The 12,445-nt window shown below is 41.6% G+C and overlaps 1 protein-coding gene across 8 annotated transcripts in view; it reads right to left on the bottom strand.

Moving 5' to 3' along the window:
* Blm (Bloom syndrome helicase) overlaps positions 1–12,445 on the bottom strand; it is a 125,921-nt gene that overhangs the window by 27,107 nt on the left and 86,369 nt on the right. For 7 of the 8 annotated variants that reach the window (XM_076187146.1, XM_076187147.1, XM_076187144.1 and 4 more), the window contains exons 18-24: positions 10,922–11,108; positions 10,479–10,556; positions 6,978–7,069; positions 6,136–6,239; positions 5,392–5,573; positions 4,737–4,754; positions 4,392–4,548 (exon numbers count right to left, since the gene is read on the bottom strand). In XM_076187146.1, coding sequence (XP_076043261.1) covers positions 4,392–4,548; positions 4,737–4,754; positions 5,392–5,573; positions 6,136–6,239; positions 6,978–7,069; positions 10,479–10,556; positions 10,922–11,108 — 818 coding nt within the window. The remainder of the gene's footprint in view (positions 1–4,391; positions 4,549–4,736; positions 4,755–5,391; positions 5,574–6,135; positions 6,240–6,977; positions 7,070–10,478; positions 10,557–10,921; positions 11,109–12,445) is intronic. The other variant, XM_076187149.1, reaches the window with a different exon arrangement.

Genomic DNA, 12,445 nt, shown 5'->3' with positions numbered 1-12,445 from the left:
GACGCCGATATGGCACCCTCGTGTACCCACTTGCTCCTCATGACGCCTACGTAGGCGTCACCGTATGGAAGGGGTTAACCATCTCCAATCCCTGACCCACCACCCTTGCATTTACCTCTCGCACCACCTCAGGATGGTTTGGACACATGGAAAGAATGAGTGAAGAAAGACTAGTAAAAGAAGTATGGAAGGCAGATGTGGGGGGAGTGAACATGAGGGGACGTCCTAGGATGAGGTGGATGGATGGGGTGAAGGGGGCTTTGGGGAAGAGGGGAATGTCTGTTGAGGAAGGAAGGGAGAGGACAGAAGACAGGTGAGTGGAGAATGGTTGTATATGGATGATGTTGTGACTGCATGAGGAGGAATGGGCGGGGGGGTGGGGGTGGGGTAGTATGTGTGAGTAAATTTTGACGCAGCCCAAAGGGATTTCTCCCCGTCCTCGCATTATATGCAAAGGGGGACGGAGAGGGGGGGTCGCCGATTAAATGAAGCGGCCTTGCTGTGGATGTACTGTGTCTTGCGACACTGCTTCTGACCCAGGGCGGTGGGCAGGGTGCAGGGATGACCCGTCATCCAGGAGGTGCTCAGATGAGAGGGAGGGTGGGAGGGGTGTAGAGTGTATTTAGGGATGAAATGGGTGGGAGTGTTTTTATGCCTTTCCCTTTTTGGCTACCTCCCTTGGAAGGGGGAAAAAGCCTTGGTATATGTATGTATATGTATGTACCACCCCATCCATATATAGATTGAACAGCCAGGGTGACATAACACATCCCTGATGAAGTCCTACCTTTATCTCGAACCATTCACTCTCTCCATTTCTAATCCTGACACATGCTCTACTACTCTCGTACAAACTTCTGACAGCTCCAAGAAGCTTTCCTCCTATCTCATATATCTGCAAAACCTCCCACAGTGCCTCCTGTCTACCCTGTCGTAAGGCTTTTCCAGATCCATAAAAGTCCAAAAAACATCCTTCTCCTTTCCTATAGCTTTCTCACATATCTGTCTTACCACAAAGATCTGATCTACGCAATCTCTACCTGTCCTAAATCTACACTGTTCCTCACCAATTACTCCTTCTGTTCCTCTCCTAATTCTCTCAATCAAAATCCACCCATAAACCTTCCCAACTACACTCAATAAGCTAATCCCTCTGAAACTACTACACTCACACTTGTCCCCTTTTCCCTTGTAGAGTGGAACTATACAGGCACTCCTCCAGTCCTCTGGCACTCTACTCTCAAACAAACATTAAATAACCTCATCAGCCAGTCCACTATCACTGTACCTCCTTTTTTTTAGACATTCTGCATGGCATACATCCAGACCAGGTGCTTTACCTGCTCTCATCATCTTAACAACTGCCTCCACTTCATCCTTCCTTATTTCTCCTCCATTTTCCTCACTCATCACTCTCATTTTCTTAGCACTTCCTACTGCAACTACCTTTCCCTCCCTATCCTCATTCACTTTTAGCAACTCCCTAAAATACTCTGCCCATCTTCCTCTTACTGCCTTCTCTTCCATTATCATTTCACCATCTACACCTTTTACCTTTTCTTCTCTACTTGACTCACCTCCTCTTCCTCTCTTAATTTCTTTCCAAAACATATTTTTATTACTTTCAAAATTTTCTGTCATACTCTTACCCCACTTCACATCTGCTCTCCTCTTGCCTCCTTTACCTTGTGCTTTACTTCTCCTCTCTTTATTTTGTACCTATTATACGACTCCCTTGTCCTATTTTGTAACCAATCTGTGAGAGCTCACTTCTTCTCTTCTACAACCTTCTTTGCTTCCTCATCCCACCATTCACTACCCTTCCTTCTATTTCCTCCTGTCCTTCTTGTTCCACACACCATCCTTGCACACTTTGTGACTCCCTCCTTGAACCATCCCCATTCCTCCTCCACTCCTAGTTCTACTCTATCCTTCACTCCCTCACACTCCTCTCTCAGCTTCTTCTTGTACTCCTCCTTTTCCTTCTCATTTAAAGAGTTCACTCTAAGCACCTCCCTACCTTTTGTCCTTTTTCTTTTTCTCCATTTATCTTCCCCTCTCAACTTACCATTCCACTCTGATATTCCTCCACTCTCTCCCCTTAGCACATGTACATCCTTAACTCTTCTTATTATACTCCTATCTACCACTACATAGTCCATTAACACTCTACCTACCACCCTCCCATCCACCACCCTCTCCCATGTGTACTTATGCTTGACTTTCTTCTGAAACACTGCATTTGCTATCATCAACTCTTTCTAGACACATCTCCACCATCAACTCTCCACTACAATTCTTTCCTGGAACTCCACATTTCCCAACCACTCCATCAATTGGTTAATTTCCTACCCTAGCATTAAGGTCTACCAATACTACTACATTGACGTTCCTCCCTAATCCCTCTATGCACATATTTAAATCTATCCAAAAAGCCTCCCTTTCTTCTACACTCTTTTCACTACCAGGCCCATATGCACTTACAAAAACCTACATCTCCTCTTCTAGTTTCACCTTCATGCACATTAACCCCTTCCATACGGTGCCGCCTACGTAGGCGTCATGAGGAGCAAGTGGATTCGCGACGCTGCCATATCGGCGTCTTGATTATATTTATTGTAGTCGCCCCTGTGTTTTTACATTCTCTCAAATGTGCCCTGAATCCCATTCTCTGTGGTTTTCAAAATTCGCGGGTGAAAGAGAGAACGATCGATATAAGCGGTGACTATATTTTATGATGCGAGTATTATTACAACACGTCGTACGGCTGGCATTGGCTGCTGCCCGCGAGATTTAAGTCCCGTACTGAAGTGGTTAACCTTAAAGAAACCTCTTTCCACTCCACTACACGTTTACCTATCTCTTCCCTTACTAGTATAGCCACCCCTTCTCTCCCTTGCCCTGTCTGAGAACCTCCCAATTAAACTCCCAAACTCACACTCACCCTTCCCTCTCAACTTAGTTTCACTCAAACCCAACACATCCATCTTTCTTCTCACAAACATACTACCTATCTCTTCCCTTTTACTCTCATCTGTACCACATCCACGCACATTAAAAGACCCAAACCTTAGGGTGCTGGTTGGAAAACTCCTAGACCCTCTTATGCCTTTACTTTTTTAGGAATGTCCCATGTGGGGCTACAGGGAGAAGGATGCCTGGTCCCAATTACTGTCCCATTTTTCTTGCCTCTTACGATCCAAGTGGGAATACTTGGTGGCAGCATTCTTTTCCCCCACCATAGGGGGAAATCATTACTCAAGTTAAGGTTATGATTTGATTTAATGTCATGGAACTCCCCCATCAGGAGGCTATGATGGTGCTCCTTACAGAGGATCTTGTAGCATGGAATTTAATGAACCATGTCTTTAGTTCAACTTGCCTGTGGTGGGGTTCAAACTGCCATAGCTCGATCTTTGCTAAAAGCAATGATGCCCTAACCCATTTGGCCAGCGAGTTCCCCAAGTAAAGTATTCTCTTAAAGTAAACAAATGCATACACACATTCATATACCAAAAGGCCCTTTCCTCATACACCCATCTCCTGTCCCTCCCATCTTAGCTCCTTGTGGATGACCAACAAATAACAAAGAACTCAAGTAGTTACATGACACAAGTCAACATACATACATATATCAAGGCTTTTTCCCCCTTCCAAGGTAGATAGCCAAAAAGGAAAAGGCATAAAATCATTAACACCCATTCCATCCCTGAATACACTCCACATCCCTCCACCCTCACTCTTATCTTAGCACCTCCTGGATGACGGGTCATCCCTGCACCTTGTCCACTGCCCTGGGTCAGAAGCAGTGTTGCAAGACACAGCACATCCACAGCAAGGCCGCTTCATTAAATCGGCGACCACCCCTCTCCGTCCCCCCATGCATAAAAGGAGAAGACGGGGAGAAATCCCTCCAGGCTGCATCAAATTTTGCTCACACATACTACCTCACCCCCATTCCCTCGCCCATTCCACCTCATGCATCACATCATCCATATACAACCATTCTCCATTCACCCCTGTCTTCTGTCCTCTCCCGTCCTTCCTCAACAGACATTTCCCTCTTCCCCAAAGCCCCCTTCACCCCATCCATCCATCTCATCCTAGGACATCCCCTCATGTTCACTCCCTCCACATATGCCTTCCATACCTCTTTTACTAGTCTTTCTTCACTCATTCTTTCCATGACCATCCTAATACTCTTTCATCAACCCTATCTCCCAACTCCCTTTCCACCCCCGTTCTCCTCCTCACCTCCTCATTTCTCACTCTATCTAGCCTAGTAACCCCCATCATACTTCTCAGACACCTCATCTCAAACACATTCAAACTCCTTCTCTCTTCCTCTCTTATGTTCCATGTTTCTGCCCCATACAAGTCAACATACTCACCATTTGTCATGACTTTCTTAGCCTCTGAACCCTTGAAGATGTCTACAAAATGGTTGAGGGTGAAGTTATTACTCCATCGGCCACCCGAACACAGCTGCTGAACAGCCTGTACAATGGCACGACACTCTTTGGTCACATCAATCCGCACATACGGCTCCTAGGGGAAAAATAAAAGTTTCCAATGATTAATATTTGCTACAAGCGCTTTAACTTGACCACCCTCCTTATACAGGGGAAAGGGCCATTGGTATATATGTATATAAAATTTACTTTCAACATGTATGGAAAACTAACTTCACCGTAAACCCAACCCAACATAACTATTTCATATTTAGTTTCACAAACCTTTCCTCGAGGTACAATCTAGAGAAAGAAAGATAAAAGAAAGTTTAGCTTCAGGACAACAATCACAATACTATGTAAGTAAGAGGATTATTTCAAGAAGCAAACTTTAATAATAAAATACAATATAATACCATACCACTACATTACACCAAAGAAATCATATCAATCTAATCATAATGAGCATTAATACTACAACAGTACTTCTAACCATATGTTCATGGACTTGTAGGGATTCACACACTGAAATCTGGTAACAGTAGGTGCCAGACAATTCTATTCAGTGTTGAAGTGATCTCCATATTGAGCAACAGAACTTCATAAACAGGAGGTTCATGATGAACAGGCTGAACACCATTACAAAAGAAAGTTTACCACAAATAAAGCTTATCCCCAAGACAGCCTTTCTGAAGTTACATTAGGAGTTGGACAGTAAAATTTATGATGAGGATCAAGCTCAGGTTCTTGCACTACGAGGTAAGGAGATTGCAATTGTGCAATCTGACTGGACAAAAATGTTGTAAATAGATCACAATTAGTCTCCCTTTCAAGCATACTTCCAGATAGAGGTGTAGGGATTTTCATTGACCTTTGTTTGTGAGAAGTCTATGAATATTTTGTCATAAATAAAGCATAAGTCTTAGAATACTGTGCCTACCTTTTCCCTACAGTTATCACAAGCTGTTGCTCTCTTAGCCCTACATTTGGAGCGATCAAATATTTCTCCAAAATATTCCAAGAGTTGTGACCTCCTGCAATCAGTCTTGTTTTCACAGTATGCCACCATCCTCCACAAATTATCATAATGGGTTTGCCGGGCCTGCCAGTTTTCTTTGTCCACTGAAATAAACAATTCAATTACTATTGTATTATTGTGTCAGATTACAGAGTAACAACAGATTCGGTACAGAAAATTTAAAGCAATGCCTGCAGCAGATAGAAGGGGTGGAAAGAGTGACTGGATAAAAGTGCTGAAGTGATGCGGTCATACGGAAAGAATGAGTGAAGAAAGATTAACACAAAAAGCATGAAAAGCTGGAGGGGATAGAGAAAATTCAAGAGTAGTACCAAGAATGGGGTGGATGGGATGAAGGTGGCACTGAATACAACACAACTTTTTGTCAAGAAAGGAGAGAATGCTAAAGATATGAAAGACCCAAGCTGTGGGCAGGGGGGCAGTGATGACCCTTTATCCACAAGGAGCCAAAATAAAAGGGACAATAAATGAAGTGTGGGATGGGTGCATAGATCACTTACACTTAGAATGAATGATTATTTCATATAAAGTTATCATTTAAAGGTTAATGGCTACCAAGAACATGTCACTATGAATATTACCACACATGAAGGTGTAGGGTATCAAAGCAAGGCAAGCCCAACAGGAATGTGCAAATTTACATACTGTCAATCATCTTTCTGAGTCGATGCATATCCTGGTAGTTGTAGAACATGATGCAGTCTGCTAGTTCCCCATCACGACCTGCACGACCTGACTCTTGGTAGTACCTACAATTAAATGGCATCATGAATTAAGCATGTGGGTGTTAGATATACATCCAAGGAATATCTGAGGTACTTCCAACACTCGCCACCTGCCACTTAGCCCAGGACAACCCAAAAAAAAAAAAAAAAAAAAAAAAAAAAAAAAAAAAAAAAAAAAAAAAAAAAAAAAAAAAAAAAAAAAAAAAAAAAAAAAAAAAAAAAAAAAAAAAAAAAAAAAAAAATCCAAACCGAGTTTATAGTTTATGTCCTGGGGCCAAATGTCTGCAAAAGTGGTGGTTGGCAAGTATTGGATCAAGAGACCTAGGTGCAATTGAATGATTTGGTTTAATGTCACAAACTTCTCTCAGAGAGGGCTATGACAGTGTCTCCTAATGGAGGCCTTTTTTGAAGCAGGGAATTTAACACAGCATATCCTTGCCTGTTGCTGACCAGAATCAAACTGCCTCCACTCCTATACTTTGTCACAAGTATCAAGTCTTTCTCATTCAGCCAGCAAGTATCCCCTGATCTATCAAAAGACTTCTCCCTTATAAGAGAGGTAGCCAGCCAAATCATGCACCTACCACCACCACCACCACCCATCCCCTAATGTTGTTACTTAAATGAAATTCTTGACATAACTGTGGAGTGGCAAGGGGTGCCTACAACATATTGCCATTACTGAAGTGCTGTGGTTGGGCACTACACATAATAAAGTGAGTTTTCATTCAATATGAGGAAATTCTATGGCATAAGTCTTACCCTTCGATACTCTTTGGCAGAGAGTAGTGGATCACAAAGCGTACATCTGGTTTATCTATACCCATTCCAAATGCTATTGTTGCACACACCACCTGTTGAATTAAAGAATTGATATACTTCAATACTGTAGTACTACCCATAAGTAAAGATAATACATACATACATATACCAAAGGCTTTTTTCCCCTTCCAAGGGAGGTAGCCAAAGTCAAAAGGCATAAATCCATTCCCACCCATTCCACTCCCACATAATCTACTCCCATTCACCACCCCTCCCTCTTTCTTTTCTTGGCTCCTCCTGGATGATGGGTCATCTCTGCATCTTGCCCACTACAATGGGTCAGAAGCAGTGTAGCAAGACACACCACATCCACAGCAAGGCTACTTCATTTAATTGCCGACCTCCCCTCTCTGTCCCCTCATGCAGAAAAAAGAAGACAGGGAGAAATCCCTTCAAGTTACGTCAAAACATCATTCACACATACTCCCTCCCCCCCTCCCCCTTCCATGCATCACAGCATCATCCATACACAACCATTCTCCATTCACCCCTATCTTCTGTCTTCTTCCTTCCTCAACAGACATTCCCCTCTTTCCCAATTACCCTTTTACCCTATCCATCCATCTCATCCTTGGTTGCCCCCTCATGTTTACTCCTTCTACCTCTGCCTTCCACACCTCTTTTACTAATCTTTCTTCACTCATTCTTTACATGTGTCCAAACCAACCCAATACTCTTTCATCAACCCTATCTTCCAACTCCCTTTCCACCCCTGCTCTCCTCCTCACCTTGTTTCTCACTCTATCTAGCCTAGTAAACTATACCATACTTCTCAGGCATTTCATCTCAAACCCTGGAACAAAGAAGAAAAAGAGGAGATCTACTGGCCATTTACAGAATTATGAAAGGGAGATGGAAGTCCTCAACAGATGATATATTTCAGTGGGATAAGAGAAAACATGAGGACATGAAAAGAAACTCAAAAAGGATAGTTATAGAAGATCTGAAAAAGAATAGTTTCCCACACAGAGTGGAACAAATTGGATGAGGCAACAGTGTGTGTAAACACTATACAAGAATTTAAAAACAAACTTGATGCTGAAAGATACTAAGATGGGTCACTACAAGCATAGCTCCCTTCCTGTATAATACAACTAGGTAAATACATTTAACCCCTTCCATACGGTGCCGCACACGTAGGCGTCATGGACTTAGATCTCGGTGGCAGCAGCCAATGCCAGCCGTACGACGTGTCGTAATAATACTCGCATCATAAAATATAGTCACCGCTTATATTGATCGTTCTCTCTTCACCCGTGAATTCTGATAACCATAGAAAATGCGATTACAAAAGAATTAGAAAGAATGTCATTATGGAGGGGCGACTACAATATATATAATCAAGACGCCTATATGGCAGCCTCGCGAATACACTCGCTCCCCATGACGCCTACGTGTGCGGCACCGTATGGAAGGGGTTAAACTCTTCCTCTCTTATGTTGCATGTTTCTGCCCTATACAGTGCTGTTGGCACAATCAATCCTTCATAAAATCACCCCTTAGCATCCATTCCCAAAGGTCTATTTCTCATTCCAGCATGGTAAAGATAATAACAAGAATATAAGATTTTTATGTAAAAAGGTGGTGGAAAATGGTGTTTGTTGGTGGTGTGAGAGAGACAGAGAGAACTTAGGCCTCATTCAGAGAACAAGTGCCTACCCCTTTGGAGTCTAACAGCAAAGGGAAAACATTTTTAATGGCCACAGAGCAAAAAGGGAGTGTTAAAATTCAAGGTTGTAATAACAAAAACCAAGGTCTGTTGCCACCTTGAGGCCATGGGTTTGTGATAACTGAAATCTGTTGCCTCACATTTCAGTGACTTGAAAATCAAGGTTCCACAATAGCTGCCTATAATCTTCAGACCCTCACATAGATGTCTGCAAGAAGAAATGCTAGAATGACGTCTGTATAGGTATATTTCTAAGTCACCACATAGCAGGAAGATGAAGATGAGAATGAGGAAGAAGAGGACAGGGAGGTGAAGGAGGCACAGAAGGCAGGGGACGAGGAGGAGGAAGAGGAGGGGTAGGATTAACCCACCCCAAACAATCCTATCTGACACCACCATAAAGTAATTATTGGGCCAATCCTACAGCACTGGACTGATTGAGTGATAATCAAAAATTAAGAGTGGGTATGTAATCAAATGTTATGTTTATATTTGGGGTACTTAGATGCTGAAATACACCTATAGCTCAGAAAGGGACCTAGGAGTAACTATCACAAATGACATGAGCAGCAATTGAAGAAGGATGTCTCAAGAATACACTCTGAAACTCTATTTAGCGAGTTGCCAACGAATGATTTTTTTGGAACGATTTTGGAACCAACTAACAGCCGCCAAGTTGTTTACATAAAATGGGAAGTGAGTTTTGTAGTTAAAGTGACCTACAATGTAGTCTTTGTATCTTTGTTCACTTGTTCTTTTTGCACAATCAGTGACAACAATGGAAGAAAAAAAAAATGAAGGATTTAGGGAAAAGGAACCTACAAAGAGATGTCTTGACGTAAGTACAATTGAGTCCCCACTTGGAGGAGGAGGAGGAGGAGGAGGAGGAGGAGGAGGAGGAGGAGGAGGAGGAGGAGGAGGAGGAGGAGTAGTAGTAGTAGAAAAAAAAAAAAGTTTCCCACACAGTGCTGGATATCTGGAATAACTTAGACAAAGAAACAGTGTGTGCAAACACTATTCAAGATTCTAAGAAAAAACTTAATGCTGAAAGATACAAAGATGGGTCACCACAAGCATAGCTCCCTTCCCATGTAATACAAATAAGTAAATACCAGACAAACATATCAACAAATTTGTTTGAGAAATTTTCAATTTATTAAGATAAATGAAAGTGGCTTTTGACTACATAGATGAAGAAATGGTAAAGAAAATATTAGTTACACTAATAAGACCAAAATTGGAGTACACTGCAACACTACAGGCACCTAGTACTAAAAGGAACACAAAGAAATTAGAAAGAATTCAAAGAGCAACAACAAAGATGGCACCAACACTCTCTAATTTGACATATGAACAAAAATTGGACTAACTTGAACAACCAATTCTGGAACAAAGAAGAGAATAAGGAGACCTGCTAACAATATACAGAATTACGAAAGGGATGGAAGTCCTTGATAGAGATGACTTATTAATGTGGGATAGAAACCTGAGGACATGAAAAGAAACATAAAAAGGATAGTTACAGAGGAGATCTGAAAAAGAATAGCTTCCCACACAGTGATAGATATCTGGAACAAACTGAATGAAGAAAGTGAGTGCAAAAACTATACAAGAATTTAAGCTCAATCTGTATGCTGAAAGATACAGAAGTGGGTCACTACGAGCATAGCTCTCTTCCTGTAAAATACAACTAGGTAAATACTGTTAACCTGGAGTGGCTATATAGTTGTAACACTTGTATCTGGGTTACTCTCACAACAAAATACACCTACCTTGATTTTATCATTAATCCACATTGTTTGAGATTCAATTCTTTGTTTGTCTGTCATTCCTGCATGGTAGCTACGTGCCTGTAAAACAAAAACTGTTTTGTATATGAAGTAAACTACATTTACCTGGTAAGATAATAAGCAAATAACCACAATCCCATACATCACAACTATATATATATACAACAGTAATTCTATACATGAGAAACTAAATAGGGATGTAATTAAATATTCCCATAAATGATGGCTAATCTTATTCAACTGTGGTGATGCTAAAGGTATCCCCACACTGTCCTTTTGCATGCATACTTAACCAAATTTGTTCTGGGTAATGCAAAAAGATTTCATTCAATAGCTGAGAGACCCTTGGGCATTATTTTAATCAGGTTAAGAAATGGAGCTGTATCAAAAGGATTCAAATTGGAACCTACAGAGTGTCTACTTACCTTAACCCCTGCCTTACGCAAGTCTAGGGCCGTATCGTCACACTCCTTCCGAGAAAGACAGTAAATGATTCCTGACTGACGTGGGTATCTGGCCTTGATCAGTGCACAAACTTCAGTCACAATCTTCTTACCCTTTTTGGGTAAAACTTCGTACCGCAAGTTTTCACGATTGAAGCTACTCAAGAACCTAAAATATAAATATATATATATATATATATATATATATATATATATATATATATATATATATATATATATATACATATATATATATATATATACATACATATATGTTGAGACATTGTGACAGGTCTGAGGAAGGAGGAAGAGAAAGACACGGGTCTAGGGCCGAGTTTATTCCTGACAAGTTTCGCTTACAGCTTCTTCAGAGGAATGATGATCTTGGATGACGCTGACAGTATACATTGTAGTCCGACACCACAATCCCACCCCAATGTGGTGTCAGACTACTATGTATACTGTCAGTGTCATCCAGGATCATTATCCCTCTGAAGAAGTTGTAAGCGAAACTGGTAAACTCTGCCCTAGACCAGTGTCTTTCTCTTCCTCTTTCCTCATATATATATTTATATATATATCAGTGATAAAGGAATGCTTGTAGATAATAAATGAGTTCTAGCAAACTGAAAAAGGCATTAAACTAAAACATTAGATATTTGGGCTCTACCTTTTGCCTGTGTTCTTTCGTGCTACCAAATAAAATATACATATGTGAAGAAACTGAATTGTCCTTGAATACACAAATATCCCTCATGAATGAACAGTAAAGCAGAGCTTCTCCTATTACTTCAATCTACTAATCTACTTTTTATGAAGAAAGCTGCACCTTGCCCTGGCCTGTTATGTCCCTAGTCTAAGTTTGACTTCTGAGCACGCACGCACGCACAAGCACACACACACACACACGCACACACATATATATATATATTACATGCACACACACACATATACCAAAGGCTTTTTCCCACTTACAAGGGAGGTAGCAAAAAACAAAGGCATAAAACCATCCCCACCCATTCCATCCCTAATACACTCCACTCACCTCCACTCTCTACCCTCCCTCTTATCTTGGCACCTCCTGGATGATGGGTCATCCCTACATCTTGTCCACTGCCCTGGGTCAGAAAGTGTTGCAAGACACAGCACATCCACAGCAAGGCCGCTTCATTAAATCGGCAACCCACCCCCCTCTCCGTCCCCCCATGCAGAAAAGAAGACGGGGAGAAATCCCTTAACGCTGCGTCAAATTTTTCTCACATATACTACCTCATCCCCCACCCATTCCACCTAATGCATCAATCATCCATAAACAACCATTCTCCATTCACCCCTATCTTCTGTCCTCTCCCATCCTACCTCAACAGACATTCCCCTCTTCCCCAAAGCCCTTTTTACCCCATCCATCCACCTCACCCTAGGTAGCCCTCTCATGTTCACTCCCTCCACATCTGCTTTCCATACCTCTTTTACTAGTCTTTCTTCACTCATTTTTTCCATGTATCC

This window comes from Oratosquilla oratoria, chromosome 6 (assembly GCF_046742065.1).
Source record: "Oratosquilla oratoria isolate Oo_2021 chromosome 6, ASM4674206v1, whole genome shotgun sequence".
Taxonomy (NCBI): Eukaryota; Metazoa; Arthropoda; class Malacostraca; order Stomatopoda; family Squillidae; genus Oratosquilla; species Oratosquilla oratoria.
This window is presented reverse-complemented; position numbering and strand designations above follow the sequence as displayed.